This window comes from Diplotaxodon limnothrissa, linkage group LG7 (genome assembly GCF_057381915.1).
Source record: "Diplotaxodon limnothrissa isolate DT_005_m linkage group LG7, D_limnothrissa_male_GT1.1, whole genome shotgun sequence".
NCBI classification, from domain to species: domain Eukaryota; kingdom Metazoa; phylum Chordata; class Actinopteri; order Cichliformes; family Cichlidae; genus Diplotaxodon; species Diplotaxodon limnothrissa.
Window position 1 is genome coordinate 46,644,685 of NC_140602.1, and position 21,580 is coordinate 46,666,264.

Here is a 21,580-nt window from a genome sequence, read left to right on the forward strand (position 1 = left end):
TTTTATATTGGAAAGGTTCATGAGCTTTGAAGATGGAGTCTCATCACAAGGAGGGACTGAAGGGTGTACTCCCCTCAGATAGGCTACAGCCCCTAATTTTGATAGAGTAAGATAAGCAGCTAAAGAATAATGAGTGGAATTTGATGTGATAAAACAGACAGCAGTATTCTTCACAGAATCGGTGAGAATCTACTCAACACGTGAAGTCTCCACTAAAGATGCAGTTCTCCAGGAAGGAACATACCTGATGTTTAATTTCTGCTTTTGTACATCCATCCATCCATCCAACCACCCACTTATCCATCCATCATTGAAACATCTATCCATCCATCCACTCATCCATGCATCCAACATAATTTGTTTTTTTAGCACGACCACTTGGGGTCAGCAGACATGAGCACTAAACAAGACTGACATATTGAGATCTCATGGAGTTCATAAGGTAAACCTTTACAGTGTTTTATAGCTGCTAAATGCATTGATATGTTGCGTTATTTTATTTTACATGTAACTCCACGACCTTAGCCTGAATGTCTAAAATCAAAACTTAATAAATGGAGCTGTAGCCCCTCGGTGCACCATTAGTTTTGCTCTCAGTGAGGCATAGCTCTATTTTGAATGACTACCCAGGTGGCCTACGTCCTTTAAACCACCCAGCTTTCAAATAAGAGTGCAGCTTCGGTGCGCCTCCACTGTCACTTCTTCTCCCACTAGCAAACATTACTGGCTGAAGACCTGGTTAGAGCAGCAATGTAGGAGTAGCCACTGAGTGTGATGTTTCTGCCTGGGTGTGCCAGCAAAACACTAATTAGCCCAATAGACAGAACACACTGTATACAATCCTCTCACTTGTTAAGAACCACTGCAAAGCAAAATCATTCATTACTCATCGCTGTTGTGTCAGAAATAGAGTGTACAGAAGAGTGTGGGGGTGGAAAGGGGTGTGAAAATAAAGAACGGGGAGAGAAAAAAAATATTCCACAGCAAAGTGCAAGACTTCTACGGAGAAGTCATTATGAGCTCTTCTGCTTTTCCACATGCACTATAACTATCTATCAGATGTAATTTATTCATTTCCCTTTTTTCACAGTATATATCCACTCCAGGCTTGAATGACACACCTGGAGAATGAGCCACTAAAGGTTATAAACTGATTATTCAATCATTCACTTACAGACAACAAGCCATATGCTCTGCATCTGCCTGCATGACAAGTATGGAAATGTGAGCTGTATAAATATTAACAAGCCCAAATGCTCAAACGTGTGATATCTTGAGATGTGATGGGAAAAATGTTAGTGTGAGCGTTAATGCCGGTATTGCTTGTTGTAGCCGAACCAGTATATTTGTCTGTGAGGGTGTTTGTGGAGGAGCTGGAATGGGACAGGTTAGGGAGGAGGAGGAGAGAGGGCAAATTTAGATAACAGTAGTGGAGTTGGAGCGGTTACTACTGTAGGTGTCCATAGAGGAGATGGATCGCTAAGACTCGAGCCAGGAATAATGACCTCTCCCAGTTCATTTCCACCTTTAGTTCTCCTCTACAGTCTGCTGAGGGAACACAGGCATTTCTTAAACTGGCTCCAAGGATAGCGAGGCACTGCTTACTCTGTTTTCCCCTTTCCCAGTACATTTACCTCATACGTGTGGCAAAACGATACTCTTTTACCAATGTGTGTTTGTTGGGAAACTACCTTAAGAATCCATAGTTTAAAAATGTCTCTATAAATCCTCCTTCTGTCACTAAATGGATGATTAAATTCTGACAGTGATGATGTGATTATGGGATTTCTGCCAATACTTTTTTTTTTTTTAATAAATTCACCACATGTGGGTGGATAAGTGCAAGTTGGCTATTGAGAGGCATGGCACACATGTTATTTCATTAGAATTTTTAAATAACAACCTAACACAAACCATTACTGAGGCTCTGGCTTTCCCAGTCAGAGAACTGTTTAATACACTCTCTGCATTCAGTGCTTGGTTTCCCTGAGACTGCCCTGACTTTTAACAAAGCTTAGATGATAACTCCATCAAGGGAGAGGGTTTCTTTGCTGCTCAAGAGGTCAGATCTCACTTGGTATACAGAATGCAACCTTCAGGAATATGAATAAACTGAAACAGCACAAGCCCAGTGCAAACAGCTTAAAAGCGGTAAGGAGGTTTTTGGGTTTTTTTAGGTGATACAGAAATAATTTTCCCACCAAATAAAAACAGTCGCACTATGTTGTATTCTTTGCTTGGGAAAATGTGTGGTTTTAGTTATTCTTTTACTATATGATCTGTAACAAACGTTATTTGTTTGCTAAAAAAGGGCTTGTGAAAAATATGCTTCCAGATGGCCAAAGTTTCAAAATCTTACAAATGGCGAGTGGGACTTTAATACATAATGTTGGTTTGGTTTTGTCTTCCAGAATCAGTTTCTTGCATGCAGATTAAAGTAAACAATGTCTTAAGGGGCGTTCACACAGGAAGCGATTTGATTCGCTCGTCATGTTTTGCTTTTTTGTTTGGTTGTTTGTTTATGGTCAGTTGCTCGCGGACATGGCCATAGCAATTCTCTGATTCATTTGCCATCCAGTCATACCACTTGTAGCCTTTATTCTTACCAGCAGCTGCTTCAGTTGCTCGCAAGTCGAGAAGAGTTTAACTCGGGACTCACCCACTTCATGTTGGCAGTGGTTATTTCACCTGTCATCATAATGTTGCTAAATGTCACTTTCTATGATCTCTGGTAAGAACGTTGCTGCAAATTGCTTCCGGTGGACGAGATGCTGGACTGCTAGGATATCAGCTGACACAAGCACGGTTGGTTACCGAAGAGCACTTATAGACTTTAAAAGTGCATCAGAGAGACACATGGGCACCTGCTAATTATTTCAAGAAAGTAATATCCAAATAGAGTTCCCCCACAAAAACTGGAGCACAGTCCCTTTGGATGAGCTGTTAATACAATTAAGCAATCCACTTAGTGATTCAAATGAGCAACTACTGGCTACAGCTGCTGTGTCAGCATCCACCTGTCACTAAAAGCAGCCACAACTATAATAATGTATAACTAATCTTTAATATAAGTGGGTGAGTTGTAGAATACATTCATGGATGGATGCTGTTCATTTAATTATGGAAGTCTATGGGGTCAGTGATTCTACAAGTTCTTCTGTCTTTACTATACAGATAGATTCCACATGCTGTTGCTTGTTATGAAACTGTACTTTATGATCCACATCATTTTTAGAATTAACTTACTCGGTGACCTCTTATACCGCAAAAAGAGACACAGAAATATTTTCTGATAGAATAAAGTCACTCACAACACCTTTATATTGATCAGAGACCCAAAATACTTCCCTCACTGTAACACAACCACCACACACTGTTACTATAGGGAGCAGGGATTCAATTTTTTTTTCTACAACAGTTTCTTTCCTTTCTCAGCAGAAGTCTGACTTAATATATGCAGGGAAAATCATCTTCAGAATGAAATACATTTGACAAATAAACCTTACCCACCCAACAGTAGAAAGGGCTGTGCGGGCAGCAGACCTCACAAATGCGGGGCTACTAGGATTAATCGCAGTCTTTTCACGGGAAACCTGCAATGATTGACAGGTGAGTGCCTGAAGGGCAATCTTTAGTTGGTTGCCACAGGGATTTAGACTGGCCTTGTGACTCTTTCTTCCCATGGGTACCTTAATGAAAATGCCCTCCCTGTTCCACTGGGCACTAAAGTGTTTTTCTCTTGACATTCTTGGCACTCTCATAACGCAACTATGCAGCATTTTTACAGCAGTAAAAGCACTCAGCTATTTTCTGACAAGGTGAACATATGGGCAACCGGTCGCAGCATGCCTTCATATCACTAATTAAGTAAAAGTGGGCTAAAAAAAACACTAATCGCTTACATGCTCTATGTGTAAAATGGGGTTGATGATGAAGCTTGATAAGTGCCAGATATACAGTGGGGCAAAAAAGTATTTAGTCAGCCACCGATTGTGCAAGTTCCCCCACCTAAAATGATGACAGAGGTCAGTAATTTGCACCAGAGGTACACTTCAACTGTGAGAGACAGAATGTGAAAAAAAAAATCCATGAATCCACATGGTAGGATTTGTAAAGAATTTATTCGTAAATCAGGGTGGAAAATAAGTATTTGGTCAATAACAAAAATACAACTCAATACTTTGTAACATAACCTTTGTTGGCAATAACAGAGGTCAAACGTTTACTATAGGTCTTTACCAGGTTTGCACACACAGTAGCTGGTATTTTGGCCCATTCCTCCATGCAGATCTTCTCGAGAGCAGTGATGTTTTGGGGCTGTCGCCGAGCAACACGGACTTTCAACTCCCACCACAGATTTTCTATGGGGTTGAGGTCTGGAGACTGGCTAGGCCACTCCAGGACTTTCAAATGCTTCTTACGGAGCCACTCCTTTGTTGCCCGGGCGGTGTGTTTTGGATCATTGTCATGTTGGAAGACCCAGCCTCGTTTCATCTTCAAAGTTCTCACTGATGGAAGGAGGTTTTGGCTCAAAATCTCACGATACATGGCCCCATTCATTCTGTCCTTAACACGGATCAGTCGTCCTGTCCCCTTGGCAGAAAAACAGCCCCATAGCATGATGTTTCCACCCCCATGCTTCACAGTAGGTATGGTGTTCTTGGGATGCGACTCAGTATTCTTCTTCCTCCAAACACGACGAGTTGAGTTTATACCAAAAAGTTCTACTTTGGTTTCATCTGACCACATGACATTCTCCCAATCCTCTGCTGTATCATCCATGTGCTCTCTGGCAAACTTCAGACGGGCCTGGACATGCACTGGCTTCAGCAGCGGAACACGTCTGGCACTGCGGGATTTGATTCCCTGCCGTTGTAGTGTGTTACTGATGGTGACCTTTGTTACTTTGGTCCCAGCTCTCTGCAGGTCATTCACCAGGTCCCCCCGTGTGGTTCTGGGATCTTTGCTCACCGTTCTCATGATCATTTTGACCCCACGGGATGAGATCTTGCGTGGAGCCCCAGATCGAGGGAGATTATCAGTGGTCTTGTATGTCTTCCATTTTCTGATGATTGCTCCCACAGTTGATTTTTTCACACCAAGCTGCTTGCCTATTGTAGATTCACTCTTCCCAGTCTGGTGCAGGTCTACAATACTTTTCCTGGTGTCCTTCGAAAGCTCTTTGGTCTTGGCCATGGCGGAGTTTGGAGTCTGACTGTTTGAGGCTGTGGACAGGTGTCTTTTATACAGATGATGGGTTCAAACAGGTGCCATTCATACAGGTAACGAGTGGGGGACAGAAAAGCTTCTTACAGAAGACGTTACAGGTCTGTGAGAGCCAGAGATTTTCCTTGTTTGAGGTGACCAAATACTTATTTTCCACCCTGATTTACGAATAAATTCTTTACAAATCCTACCATGTGGATTCATGGATTTTTTTTTCACATTCTGTCTCTCACAGTTGAAGTGTACCTCTGGTGCAAATTACTGACCTCTGTCATCATTTTAGGGGGGGAACTTGCACAATCGGTGGCTGACTAAATACTTTTTTGCCCCACTGTAAGAACTATACTGGATTTTATATAATAATGAAGCATTTTGAACATATTTTTAAATTAGCAATGACATCTGTCATGAACTGAAACGGATTGAATTTTGTGTCTCAGCTGTTTTAATTCATCTGCATTAGTTTTCTCCCCTCTCTGGATGAGAAAGTGTGAAGTAAAGATCTTTGTGTTTCCCATCTTTCTTCTTACTAAGCCAATGGACTTAATCATGGCAGCAGGGCCCATACCCTGCAGAGCATCAATGACTCGTTACCCGTGATAACACGGCAGGACCCCGACCGACTGAGGAGATGCCTGAATTAAAATCCTGCTTCCATGGAAATAGGCACAGTGCCTCCCGGTCCTGCGTAACCTCTGAACTCTTGTCTTTGTCTCAGGACTGTGACAAGCGCTCCGAAATGGAGACGGAGGGAATGGGCGAAGAAAAGAAACAATTCTTTTTGCTGTCGAGTTTATAAGGCTGCCACATATTAAGTATAAAAAGAGGCCGCTGCTGCTTGTCGAGAGGTCCTTTAGATGTGGATGAAAGAGCCTCCTGAGGGTTTTCAAAGGGAAGGATCTGCATTGAGCTGGTGAGAAGCTCTCAGTTCCCATCTTTACCTTTATTACTATAACTACGGATAGCACTCAGCCACTAAGCTGATATAACAGTGAAACAGTGCACAGAGCCTTTGTGCCAAATCACTCTGATTCTACTGTTCCTAGAATAGCCTCAACAGTTAGATTTTCCTTCTGCTCTTCATTAAGTACATATCAAATATTCATGGCTATGGAAAGGTGTAACAATGACTTTAAGGGAGCCTGTTGAGTGTCTAATTTATTCAGACCATACAAGACATTCAGATGACTTAATCCCTGTGCTATTCCAGAAACCCAACTCGCTGTATTTCAGCTCTCAAAGGCCAAAGTTCCATTGGTAATGGTCACAGGGAGAGCCAAGATAAATGCCTGCTGCTTGTTTTCTTTGTGTGTGTGTGTGTGTGTGTGTGTGTGTGTGTGTGTGTGTGTGTGTGTGTGTGTGTGTGTGTGTGTGTGTGTGTGTGTGTGTGTTCCACAACTAATTGTGCTTCAGTAAAAATAAGTTAAGTAAACATGAAAATGGCTTAGATTGAACTTCAAGTACCAAAACCTCTGAGATGTTTCATGTGTTTTTTTATGAAAACTTGCTGCATCATCACAGAAGCAATCCAAGCTATTCAGCATAATGTTTAGTTTTCAGGGCAACAGCCCACGCAGAAAGCCAAGAAAAACTCAAAACCACTTAAAAAGAATCACAGGATGTCATTACTATGGTAAACCATCATGACAGCTTATAATGTAAATCATCTGAAAAAGTGGGAAGACAAAGACGAACCAGGAGATAGATAATAGCTCGCATCAAACAGTGCAGTTCTTTGTAATCTGAGATCAAAACTAATTAGGATTGACTTACTTTGATTCTGCAAAATGTGGGCTTCTTTCTTCTTTGAATGTGCAAGTATGTATTTGGTTGGGAGGACGCTGAAATACTTTGGTAACTAACCGTTTCAAACAGCTGAAACACTTTTGGCATTATAGCTGATCTCGACAGAACGCCTTTTTGAAAGCTTAACTAAAACTATTCACCTTGAAGTAACACAAACTATCAGTGCTTTCAGTTCTAATGACAGCTCAGAATCTTTTCTAAAGCGAAACAACAGAGCAATATGTTACTACCTGTGGAACAATGTTTTTAGACACCAATCAACAGTAGCAATAGACAAGGTTATTACAGTTAAGTAAAAGTTAACCGGTAAAAAAACTACACACAGAAAATAACAAAATCTAGCAAGAACAATATTATGCACTTAAGATAATAATATACTACATTGACAAAGTTACTGTTTTATCTACACATTAAACATAGAGAAGCTGCTGGGTCATCGAAACCCATGTCACAAAGCTCCCGGTGAACAGTTTTTGTGCTGATGTTAATGCAAGAGGAGGTTTGGAGCAGTTATTGAGTCAGCAGACTGTTGGTGAATCACGCATTATGTTCCTCAACACTCGGCAATCCTGCTCTGTAACTTTAAATGGTCTTCCATCTTGTGACTGTGGTTCCTAAATGCTTCCACTTCCACTAGCAGGTAAGACATTTCCAAACCTGACCTGTTGCAATGGTAGCATCCCATAACAGCAAAATCTTCAGTGACCTCTTTATAGAATGACCCATTATTTTTTAAAAGGAAGACTGCTTACCTAGTTACTTGATTTTACACACCTGTGGTAATGGGACTGAAAACACCCCAATCTGTAGACCAGTGCTTGTTTGTATATTGTATATGTATGTGTAGGAAATGTCCCACTTTGTTAGTTTTAGTCTGTTAACACAACCAGCTTTGGGTGGCTTTACTTCATCTTACGTGAAACTGGGGTGTCTACGTGAGTGTGATCTAAGTGTTTATACTGTAATGCCTCCTGTGTGTGTCTTAAATTTCCCTCTGAAATAAATCCATCTATGCTCTTTCTCTACTACTTTTGGAGGCTGTGGCTTATCCCAGTAGTCATTGGATGAAGGAAACTAGCAGAAACTAACACTGAAAAAAATAAGTAGATAAACTAAAGCCGAACACTTTTGAGCAGTCAAAACTGAAACATGCAAATATTTAAAATGAAACCAAACTGTAAAAGAAAAACTGCTAAATAAAACAAATATGCAGAGCCATGTATACAGAAGAAACTGAAAGTAGATTAAAAACTATTTAAAAATCAAGACAATAAGAAGATGATGAGTGTATTTTGTAATACATAATGAATGAAATGCTAGATTTTCTTTAATATATATATATACATATATATATATATATATATATATATACATATACACATATATATATACACATATATATACACACATATATATATACATATATATACACACATATATATATATACATATATATACACACATATATATATACACATATATATACACACATATATATATACATACATATATATATACATATACACATATACATATATATACACATATACATATATATACATATACATACACATATACATATATATATATATAAACAAACACCCAGCACGCCCCTGCGGGCGGTTTATCCTTCAAGCTCGGGTCCTCTACCAGAGGCCTGGGAGCTTGAGGGTCCTGCGCAGTATCTTAGCTGTTCCCAGGACTGCGCTCTTCTGGACAGAGATCTCCGATGTTGTTCCCGGGATCTGCTGGAGCCACTCGCCTAGCTTGGGAGTCACCGCACCTAGTGCTCCAATTACCACGGGGACCACCGTTACCTTCACCCTCCACATCCTCTCGAGCTCTTCTCTGAGCCCTTGGTATTTCTCCAGCTTCTCGTGTTCCTTCTTCCTGATATTGCTGTCATTCGGAACCGCTACATCGATCACTACGGCCGTCTTCTTCTGTTTGTCTACCACCACTATGTCCGGTTGGTTAGCCACCACCATTTTGTCCGTCTGTATCTGGAAGTCCCACAGGATCTTAGCTCGGTCATTCTCCACCACCCTTGGGGGCATCTCCCATTTTGACCTCGGGACTTCCAGGTTATACTCGGCACAGATGTTCCTGTACACTATGCCGGCCACTTGGTTATGGCGTTCCATGTATGCCTTGCCTGCTAGCATCTTGCACCCTGCTGTTATGTGCTGGATTGTCTCTGGGGCATCTTTACACAGCCTGCACCTGGGGTCTTGCCTGGTGTGATAGACCCCAGCCTCTATGGATCTTGTGCTCAGAGCTTGTTCTTGTGCTGCCATGATTAGTGCCTCTGTGCTGTCTTTCAGTCCAGCTTTGTCCAGCCACTGGTAGGATTTCTGGATATCAGCCACCTCCTCTATCTGCCGGTGGTACATACCGTGCAGGGGCCTGTCCTTCCATGATGGTTCCTCGTCTCCCTCCTCTTTCTTGGGTTTCTGCTGCCTGAGGTATTCACTGAGCACTCGGTCAGTTGGGGCCATCTCTTGGATGTTCGTTGTCTCATCCTGGACTGTGGTGCTGACACTCACCAGTCCCCGGCCCCCTTCCTTCCGCTTAGCGTACAGCCTCAGGGTGCTGGACTTGGGGTGAAACCCTCCATGCATGGTAAGGAGCTTTCTTGTCTTTATGTCAGTGGCTTCTATCTCCTCCTTTGGCCAGCCTATTACCCCAGCAGGGTACCTGATCACGGGCAGGGCGTACGTGTTGATGGCCCGGATCTTGTTCTTACCATTCAGCTGACTCCTCAGGACTTGCCTGACCCTCTGCAGGTACTTGGTGGTTGCAGCCTTTCTAGCAGCCTCTTCATGGTTCCCATTCGCCTGCGGGATCCCCAAGTACTTGTAACTGTCCTCTATGTCTGCAATGTTGCCTTCTGGTAGTTCAATCCCCTCAGTTCTGACTACCTTCCCTCTAGCCAGTCTTGTTAATGATCTCACTGAGGGGGTTCAGGCCTATGCAGAACAGCAGTGGGGACAGAGCATCTCCTTGGTAGATCCCGCACTTGATGGTGACTTGTGCTATGGGCTTGGAGTTGGCCTCTAGTGTTGTACGCCACGTCCCCATTGAGTTCCTGATGAAGGCTCTTAGGGTCCCATTGATCTTGTACAATTCTAGGCATTCCAGTATCCAGCTGTGGGGCATTGAGTCATAGGCCTTCTTGTAATCAATCCAGGCAGTGCACAGGTTTGATTACAAGAAGGCCTATGACTCAATGCCCCACAGCTGGATACTGGAATGCCTAGAATATATACATACATATATATATATATGTATGTATATATACATACATATATATATATATATATATATACATATATATATATATATATATATACATATATATGTCATTTAGACAGCTGTTAGCACATGATTCTCCTTATGCTGCTGAGAATATAGCCCAGAAGAAGCGGATAGTATAGCTTTTATTTTGGAAAGAGACATTTCTCTGTAATAAATTCTCTTTTCCAAAGATGCATGATTCCTCAATCAGATACAGGGCTTGCAATATCGCTAGCCTGACGTCCTGGGGCTAGCGATTTTTTCAGTCGGGCTACCAAAATCTATCTCTTCCCTGCCCGTCGGGCTATTGTAGGAAGGAAAAATATATGTCAATGCTTTTGCATTCTTTCAGAAATGTAGCTGGGTAATTATGTCATTGGCATCGGTGAGCCAATATGTGACATATTGAAATCGCGTTTGAATTTGCGCTTGTTTTTTTGCTTTCACTTTGCAATCGTGAGAACTGTGTATAGAGAGCGACAGCACTGATCTGTGAGTGATGATAATTTGTGCACCAATTCCTCTGACATCGTCTTATTAATCGTTAGTTTACTATGCAAACATGACAAGTGAAATCTCCCGCAGCAAGCTTAAACATGTGAGAGGTTGATCGCGCAGAGAATCGGTGAGCTTATGTGAGTGCGTGTGTAAAAGCAGCAGGATATATATTTCACTACGATGACCTGGATGACTGAGAACCTTCACAGACAGATATATATTTTAGTTCTGCTGAGCCAAATAAGACAGGTCAGGGTGAAGAAGTGACAGCCAAAGAAAAGCTTACCACAAAACGGAGAAGTTATGACAAATCAGACTATAAGGCAAAAAGAAGGTGCAGCTTTATGGTTTCATGGACAAAATAATTTCTGTGGCTGCAATATGACGAGCTAAATAACCAGGGCTGCACATAAGTGGTCCGCAGGTGCGCATTCGCTGTCAAAATAAAAAACACGCACAAGGGTTAGGGTTAATTTTAAAAACTGTATTTTTGAGTTAAAATATATATTTATAATTTTAATAAATGACAAATTAAAAAGGCATGAACATTTTTTTTGTATCGAAAAAATATCGAACCGTGACACCAAAGTATCGAACCGAACCGTGAATTTTGTGTATCGTTGCACCCCTAATATATATATATACATACATACATACATACATACATACATATATATATATATATATATATATATATATATACATATATATATACACACACACACACACACACATATATATATATATACCTGAAAAATAGGATCATGGCCAAGCTTGAAACCTGGATCCCCGTAGCCGGTTACCAAGATTACGTGAAGTACCCTCAGAAGGTCTGCTAGATGATGTTAATGCAGCACTACGGGCAATACCTACAACCACGATTACCGACACTAACAAGCTGATCTACAATACGGCAGCAGTGATCAGTGAGATGCTTGGCTACAAGTTGAACAGCCACAAGGGGCAGTACCCTCCATGGAGAAGGAGGCTAGAGGGCAAGATCAAAGTAGCACGGAGGGAGGTTAGCCAACTAACGGAGTTGCAGAAAGGTGCGACAAATAAGGTGCCTAAGAAATACAGCAAGCTGTCCATACCTGAGGCCTTGGAAACTGCCAAGCAAAGACTCACAGCCTTGGCCAGCCGCTTGAGGAGGTACACCAGAGAGATAGAAGGCAGGAGAATAAACCAGCTGTTCTCCACAGAACCAGCAAAGGTGTACTCTCAGTGGCAAGGGAACAATAAGAGAACAGCACCACCAAGGCTGGAGACGGAGCAATACTGGAAGAGCATATGGGAGAAGGATGCAACCCATAACGGCAATGCTCAGTGGCTAGAGGATCTGAGGGCAGACCACAGCGACCTCCCTGAACAGGGTCCAGTAACCATCACAGTGGCAGATATCCAAGAAAGGGTCTCCAGTATGAAGAGTTGGACAGCACCAGGGCCCGACATGGTTCACGCCTACTGGCTGAAGAAGCTGACTGCACTCCACGAGCGTCTGGCAGCACAAATGAACCAGCTGCTAGTTAACGAGAGACACCCGGAATGGCTAACTGAAGGCCGGACGGTCCTGATCCCCAAGGACCCCAAGAAGGGACCGGTCCCCTCCAACTACCGACCAATAACCTGCCTCAGTACTACATGGAAGCTCCTGTCAGGCATCATATCGGCTAAGATGAACAGGCACATGGGTCAATACATGAGCGGGACACAGAAAGGAATTGGCAAAAATACCAGAGGCGCAAAACACCAGCTACTGGTAGACAGAACAATCAGCCGAGACTGCAAGACCAGACTGACCAACCTGTGCACTGCCTGGATTGATTACAAGAAGGCCTATGACTCAATGCCCCACAGCTGGATACTGGAATGCCTAGAATTGTACAAGATCAATGGGACCCTAAGAGCCTTCATCAGGAACTCAATGGGGATGTGGCGTACAACACTAGAGGCCAACTCCAAGCCCATAGCACAAGTCACCATCAAGTGCGGGATCTACCAAGGAGATGCTCTGTCCCCACTGCTGTTCTGCATAGGCCTGAACCCCCTCAGTGAGATCATTAACAAGACTGGCTACGGATACCGACTACGGAACGGAGCAGTTGTCAGCCACCTCCTGTACATGGATGACATCAAGCTGTATGCCAAGAGTGAACGAGACATCGATTCACTGATCCACACTACCAGGCTATACAGCAATGACATTGGAATGTCGTTCGGACTGGAGAAGTGTAGTCGGATGGTAACAAAGAGAGGGAAGCTAGTCAGAACTGAGGGGATTGAACTACCAGAAGGCAACATTGCAGACATAGAGGACAGTTACAAGTACTTGGGGATCCCGCAGGCGAATGGGAACCATGAAGAGGCCGCTAGAAAAGCTGCAACCACCAAGTACCTGCAGAGGGTCAGGCAAGTCCTGAGGAGTCAGCTGAATGGTAAGAACAAGATCCGGGCCATCAACACGTACGCCCTACCCGTGATCAGGTACCCTGCTGGGGTAATAGGCTGGCCAAAGGAGGAGATAGAAGCCACTGACATAAAGACAAGAAAGCTCCTTACCATGCATGGAGGGTTTCACCCCAAGTCCAGCACCCTGAGGCTGTACGCTAAGCGGAAGGAAGGGGGCTGGGGACTGGTGAGTGTCAGCACCACAGTCCAGGATGAGACAACGAACATCTCAGAATACATTGGGAAGATGGCCCCAACTGACCGAGTGCTCAGTGAATACCTCAGGCAGCAGAAACCCAAGAAAGAGGAGGGAGACGAGGAACCATCATGGAAGGACAGGCCCCTGCACGGTATGTACCACCGGCAGATAGAGGAGGTGGCTGATATCCAGAAATCCTACCAGTGGCTGGACAAAGCTGGACTGAAAGACAGCACAAAGGCACTAATCATGGCAGCACAAGAACAAGCTCTGAGCACAAGATCCATAGAGGCTGGGGTCTATCACACCAGGCAAGACCCCAGGTGCAGGCTGTGTAAAGATGCCCCAGAGACAATCCAGCACATAACAGCAGGGTGCAAGATGCTAGCAGGCAAGGCATACATGGAACGCCATAACCAAGTGGCCGGCATAGTGTACAGGAACATCTGTGCCGAGTATAACCTGGAAGTCCCGAGGTCAAAATGGGAGATGCCCCCAAGGGTGGTGGAGAATGACCGAGCTAAGATCCTGTGGGACTTCCAGATACAGACGGACAAAATGGTGGTGGCTAACCAACCGGACATAGTGGTGGTAGACAAACAGAAGAAGACGGCCGTAGTGATCGATGTAGCGGTTCCGAATGACAGCAATATCAGGAAGAAGGAACACGAGAAGCTGGAGAAATACCAAGGGCTCAGAGAAGAGCTCGAGAGGATGTGGCGGGTGAAGGTAACGGTGGTCCCCGTGGTAATCGGAGCACTAGGTGCGGTGACTCCCAAGCTAGGCGAGTGGCTCCAGCAGATCCCGGGAACAACATCGGAGATCTCTGTCCAGAAGAGCGCAGTCCTGGGAACAGCTAAGATACTGCGCAGGACCCTCAAGCTCCCAGGCCTCTGGTAGAGGACCCGAGCTTGAAGGATAAACCGCCCGCAGGGGTGTGCTGGGTGTTTTATATATATATATATATATATATATATATATATATATATATATATATATATATATATATATATATACTCAACTGAAAAGAGGAAGCACAGAATTCAGATTCTTCCTTGTCATTTATTAGTGGTGAATCTATTTTGCAGTCCATGTGAATTAATTTTGGCTGGTGAGCCAGGAATCACACCGGTAATTACATGGAACGGACGAACAGTCTTTTGGCAGCAAGTTCTCTGTATGCAGGCAAATTAATGTCCTTGCTGGTACACTGTCATGGGAACATGTCAGTGGAAGTTAAAACATATGACAATGCAGTACATGGACAGTCAGCAGATGTGCATGCCTTACTTGTACTTTTTTATGACAGAGAAGCCACACGGCACATGATTTTAAAAAAAAAAGTGCTGTGAGAGTATGGGGTTTTTATGGCTCCGCCACAGCTCTGCCATCCTGCCAGCCTCTTGCTCTCTGGGCAAAGGCCTGCAAAGGAACCACAGAGTGAGCTGACAGCTCATTGGAGGCCTGACAACAACTCAGTGGATCCAATCCCCAACAAACCTTAACAGCTCTCCTCCTTCTGCCTTCATCCTCTCTATATTTTTTTGTGTCTTGAGCCGGTGAAATATGACAGATCTTTCTCTCAACAGCGGCTGCTACATATTTCTCCAGATTCATATGTAACCACAGACTTAGCCCATCTGCTTTTTCCAAGGTTTTTTCTCTGGCGAGCTTATGTGAGAAGAGGCCTGACAAACACAGATGAAAAAGCAGCATTCGGTTTTGTCCTTTTTCCCTCCGAGGCAGCTGAGTTTGAGTTCAGAAGAAAAGGGTGGGGGAACTATCTAGTAAAATGGGACTGTTGTCTTTTTTAGCAGCCATGAGGTAAGAGGGACTAGTTAAAAGAGCTGGAAGTGTGCCTCTGTACACACACTGAAAAGTCAGGTAGATCATGGAAAGAAAAGTAAATAGAAAGCAATTACTGACTTTAGTCTGAATACAAGTGAAGGGAAATCTGAAAAGACTATAATGTTTTTAAAAGAGGTCAATTACTACAATAGCTAAACATCGTATGAGTGCTTTGTTTTCTCAATTGATGGCATCTACACTAAAACAACAGCGGCTCCTTTACTCCAGGCGAACAGAATCTCCTGTTTACTCTTCACTGTACATCTGGATTGCCACAGCAATTCAGAAGGATGTGGTATGATTGTAATCAAGCTAGGTCTTTGATCGCTACACTGAGCTAATCCAGGGCTTACAGTAACCTCAGACAGGCTGTAGAAATCACCATTACTATACAGCTGTTACAGGAAAACTATCTGACTAAAGCCTGGCTTGTATGAGGAGAGTCTGCGGAGTGCTACTCCTAAACTTTCGTCCATTGAGCTTGTCAGCACTTTCAGCAGGGATAAATGCTGTGCAGTTCCACTCACTTAACTCAGCTTTTCCAGGTCATTCATAAGCTTTTACAGAGTTCAGTCCCTACAACTCACAACTGAAAAAAAACCACCTCCCGACCAAACCATCAAACCACACTTTCATCCTGTATCTATGGTCCTGCAATCTCAACTGAGCCTTTTCAAATACAGTCCTAATAGGGTTCTACTGTCGGGCAGGGAGAAAGAACGGCAGGGAGGAGATACTGGCCAAGCTAAGGTAGCAAAGTCACACAACTGAATGTATTTTTTTTTTTTTATCCCTCGGCAGATAATTACAATTTTCTCTCCTCCAAATTGCAGTGACAGGCCGATGTTCAGGAAATACCCAAAGAACTTTAATAACCCGGGCAGTGGTGAAAAATGTCCTTATCTGCGCAGTGTGGCGTGTCAGATTTATTCAGTGTTATTTTATTTGAAACCTCTGAAATAGGCAAGTTTAAAACTGAGGCAAATTCTGTAATCAACACACAGTTTCTACCTGAATTATTTAGAGAATAGAAGAACAGAATCAGTGACTGACACTACCAAAATTACAATATATGCTAAAAAATGCATGAGCTCACTATGCAGTACAATATTGTAGGTGATATTTTAACATTTTATATACTTAACAAAAAATAATGCCAAGAATAATGATGGCATATCTCCAAAAACCCATCCCAAAAGTCAGTGAAAATTACCTCTTTTTAAAGAAGTCAGTTGGGTGGATTTGAGGTGAGAGCATTTTGCCTTCATTTCCCTGAAAAGTACTTACCTGTTCAAACATATTATCCTAACAACAAACGTGCACTGGCTTCATGAAACACCCTTTTGGACCTTACCTCAGCAGCTGGGATGCCTTCGGGTGGGCGACATTGAAGTAACACTTCCTGTTCAAGTGACACTTCTTTTCCAAGAGGTTCCTGGTCAAATGTCTTTCTCAAGTCTGAAAAAACACATAAAAGACATTGTGTATTAGTGCTAAATGAAAGTGTATCATACTGGAAGATCGACAGTATATCCTGAAATATGTTTAAGATTAAACACAAAGCCGACCAGTGTTAATGTCACAAACTATAAAAACAATTAAAAGAAAAGAAAGGTTAAGTTGTCAATAAGACCTGCCTATGTAAAAGCAGTATATATAAAACAGACTATAGGTGAGTGTTATGTCTCCAAGCTCATCTTCAACACACACACACACACACACACACACACAGATTGCTTGAAATAGATGGATGGAAAATATGGAGAAGGGGCTCACTTGCGCTCCATCAGAAAACCAACATTTTCTCGGCGTGAGAGCCCTTATGGATTAGTGCAGGGAAGGTATAGTGGAGCTGACAGGCTAGGATTACTGAAGGTGTCATGCTACACTGGAACCTGAAGCCCATTAGACATATATCATGCTGCACAGACTGAGACAGTAGCAGTGGGCATCAACTGACGAGAAGGGGCGAGGAGAGGAGAGGAGGTACAGTAGTACTTAGCAACGTTAGAGGCACTGAAGCATCATGTCTACAATCAATCCTCCAAACCCCAGTGATACCATTTTCACAAGCATTGCAAAATTCTCGTCATACACACTTTTATTGACACATTCGGTTTGGGGGTGAATAACTTCATTCAGCAAAGCACAAAAACATATTTTATTCCAGACAACAATTCTACATAACTTTGTTCCCTTTCCTGAGGAGACAAATGTACAAAATGTGGCACCTATACTGTATGTGGATGAGGAAACGCGCACAGTCAAGAATGACTGAAGGGTAAAACAAACCAAAAGGCTCTATCACCAGCTGTCTCTTTCTTTGTGTGCGTCCGTGCGTCCGTGTGTGTGTGTGTGTGTGTGTGTGTGTGTGTGTGTGTGTGTGTGTGTGTGTGTGTGAGTGAGAGAGAGAGAGAGAGTGTGAGTGTTTGTGTGCATGCGTGCGTGCCATCACAGCAAACTGCAGCAAGAAGTACCACAAAGGTGGCCTTGAGTAGTTGGTAGATATTTATACATCTGTCAGTCAATCGGAAATATGACAACTTACCAATGTCGAGAATGCAAGCTTTATAATCTAACAGATGTCACTGGTTATTCTACCAAAAATGCATTTTGAAATGTAATGTAATGTAATGTATTGTAATGTATGTTAATTTTTCATCAAAATATTGAAAAATAATGTCATCTACTGTATTTTATTTTACCAGGAAGTCTAACTGAGATGAGCTGCTCAGAGGAGAGACTTGGACATGATTGCACCCATTAGAGCTCTTTTCTCTAGAAAAACAACCACATGCCACATGTTACTTACTACATTTAATTCGTTTTACATTGCGCTTCAAAAAAAACAAAAAACCCAGTTATAAAACTGTATTTTGCATTACACCAACTTCCTGTAGCTTTTGATGTTGGCAGCACTGAACTATACAAGCTATAGAATGAAGGCTGACCTGAAGATCCTATTTTTGATAAGCCAACATGGGCTCTTAATTAACATTAAAAAAAGTTCACCCATCCCTTCTCTATTTTTTTAAATGCTTAACCAACCAGAGTTGTGACACTGGGGACAGAGAAGCGGGGCAGAGACAGAAGAGGTTGCCTGTCCATCACACAGCTAACAAACACACAGAGATTTGCATGATGACATCCACCCTTATGGCCAATTTAGAAAGTCCGGCTAACCTAACCTGCATGTCATTGGACTGTTGAAGCCGAAGTACCTGAAGGAACCCTAAAAGCAGAGGGACCACATGGAAAGTCCACAGCAAGCAGATATATTAGTTTCTTCTTCAACCCACACCTAACTGTGTCCATGAAAACAAATCCTGCAGTGACCTTCATTCAGGGACTCGATCTTTTAAAAGGATACAGCTGTTCTTCTTCAGAGAACGCTGCTAATACAGAAATGTACAGCTACTGACATTGTGTACCAACATAAGGCACAGATTTATTATATTTTATAGTCCTAGAATAGCACATGGACTTTAGATGTGGGCATACAGTCTGAAGTGACACAGATCGTATGGCAGGATTTGCACTTGAAAAGTCAAAGCAAACTGCGTGTAAATCTCTAAAGACTCTCAAGACTCTTAGGCACAGTGTGTAACAGGATACACTTTCCTTATCTATCATAGTAAAGAAATGCTTTTCAGTGTCTGGGGAGATGGTGTATGAATGGATACAGAATGAAAAGAGCATTACCACCTGTAATAAAACGAGAGATCTCCAAAGACTGATCACAACAGATTTTTTTTTTTTGTTTCTTCATTTGCTTTCATTTCATTCAATAGCTATTAGGTTTAGAGACATTATTTTAAAATAGACATGTTTCACTGTTTAGAATGAACTGGTCTGCATCCCCGAAGGGAAGAAGACAGATCATGTTCCTATTACAGAATACATGATGATGCAGCACCTGGAAACACTAAAGAATACCTATAGTCATTTTACGGTTCATTTTTTATTTGGAAAAATGATCCTTAAAATAACAAATTCATGAGGTATCCTTGTTCCAGTTCAACCCGTGAGTACCCGTGTCTTCAGGGGAATATGTTATAATTCAGCACATTTCAATGTATTGTAATGGCTGAAAGGGTGACTGCTGAATTGAAAGTAATTTCCGTAAAAGTCTGGTATGAAATTAAAAGAAAGAATGACTGCAGGGGTATATTCTTTGACAGAGGTTTTTCCAATTCAATCCAAGGACACACAAGCTGTTTGGTTTACTTAAGATAAAGTGGGCAGGAGGAAAGGAAAGGAGATACATCAGAACTATTCTATAGCGATGGATGCTACCTTAACGATAAAATAATTAGAAGTCACGGTATGACAGGTACACACTGATAACTTTATGATTTATAAAATTTGCACTACAGTCAAATCTAACAAATTAAATTATCTGTCCAGGTACTCTGGCTTCCCCCACAGTCCAAAAACATGCATGTGTCAGGTTAACTAACAGCTGGCCATAGGTGTGAATGTGAGCGTGAATGGTTTCTGTCTAAGTTTCTGTCTAAGTTAATGGTTTCTGCATTGGACGGGCGACCTGTCCGAGGTGTTTTGGCACCCCCGCCCCTGATCCTGAATAAAGTGAAAACACCCAAAAAAGAGAAAATATCTATTGAGCAACAGTTTCTGAAATACCAGACTTGCTGATGCCAGGTGTCAGAGGAGAATGGCTAGACTGCTTTATGTTGAAAGGAACGGAAAAGTAACTCAAATAACCGTTTGACATGTCAAACCTTGAAGCAGATGGGCTAAAGCAGCCACGCGAGGCGCCACTGCTATCAGCTAAGAATAGGAAACTGCAGCTAAAGCTCGCATGGGCTCAGAAGATTGGAAAAATGCTGCCTGGTCTGACAAGTCTTGATTTCTGCTGTGACATTCAGATGGTAGGGTCAGAATTTTGCATAAACAAAACTCAAATCATCTCCAGCTGGTTTCATGAATATGACAGTAAGTTCACTGTATACAAAGAACTCCCATGGCCACAACATCTCATCTCACATCATGTACATGCAGGCGATGAATGGGCTACAAATGTGTCAATATGGACCAAAATCTCTCACGAATGTTTCCAGCACCTTGTTGAATCTGTGCCATGAAGAACTGAGGCAGTTCTGAATGCAAAAAAAAAGTCCAACCTGCTATTAGCAAATTGTTCCTAATGAAGTGGCCGGTGGGTTCCTATTACATATTTTATTCTCTTTTTGTTTGGAACAAAACCCAATTCTTTTTCTTCCTTTCATTTCATAGCTCTTCTTAGTTAAATTATGCATTTACTATTCAGAGCATAAATTCGCTTAACAGGCAACACTGTTACTATCAGTGGCAAAGGCCAGTGTTTGTGTGTTTATGTGGAATATTCACACTTTTAGTCCTCAGCCTTCTTATTCAACTAAAAATTGAACACCCGCTGCTTTTGTAGTTCACTAATCAAAATGTACCTGTGATGAAACAGTAAGTAGCATACGAGCGATTATTTTGCAATATAGATTTTTATTGGATGTCGGTTTAAATTACACCTCCCTGCTGGAGTCTCTCCTTTCCTCACTTCTCGTAACCCTGAGCGGTACTGCGGCATAGAGGGTGTGGGAGCAGCTGAGTAGACATTCCTGCGGGAGACACACCATTCTCCCCTCAGCAAGCAAACACTTCCAGCCTCGCAGGCCCACAGAAAGATACACATATGACAACCATTACCTTAAGTGGCTACTTGTCAGGCAAAATTACACCAGCACTGCGGACTTCAGAAATTATTACTTTTCTTGCTTAGTAAATCATTAGCTACTGGTGCAATCCGATATCAGGAGGCCTACTCTGAGAGTTTTAATCCCGAGGAAAGTCACATGCAATGCTGCTTTGGTTTTACCTGCTCCAAAAGTCCACAAACAGACAAGAAAATCAATTTGCTCTCTCTGTGTATGATTCCCCTCCGCCAGTCCTGAAAGCCATTTCTTCTGATTTGATTAATTTATTTAATTTGCTTCTGTGAAAATACTTTCATTACCCCTCGGTGGCAAGCAATAACTGCACCCCAAAAATAGAGGCCAATTAAAACGGTTCTGTGGAGGTCACATGAAGGGAAGGACACACAAGAAATGCACACGTTCTCTCTTCCTCTGACAGGCTCTCACAATAATTTCAGCCGAACTTCCAACAAGTCTGAAAGCTCCTTCTTCAACACGGCAGCCTCTTAACTCATCTGCGCTAGATGTGACTCACCGTCTGATTAAACAGTATATGTTTAGATGATGG

The 21,580-nt window shown here is 42.5% G+C and overlaps 1 protein-coding gene across 1 annotated transcript in view; it reads right to left on the reverse strand.

Moving 5' to 3' along the window:
* The window catches only part of unc5cb (unc-5 netrin receptor Cb), a 142,501-nt gene that overhangs the window by 45,182 nt on the left and 75,739 nt on the right, over nt 1-21,580 (reverse strand). The window contains exon 4 of the mRNA XM_085359774.1: nt 16,677-16,780. Coding sequence (XP_085215900.1) covers nt 16,677-16,780 — 104 coding nt within the window. The remainder of the gene's footprint in view (nt 1-16,676; nt 16,781-21,580) is intronic.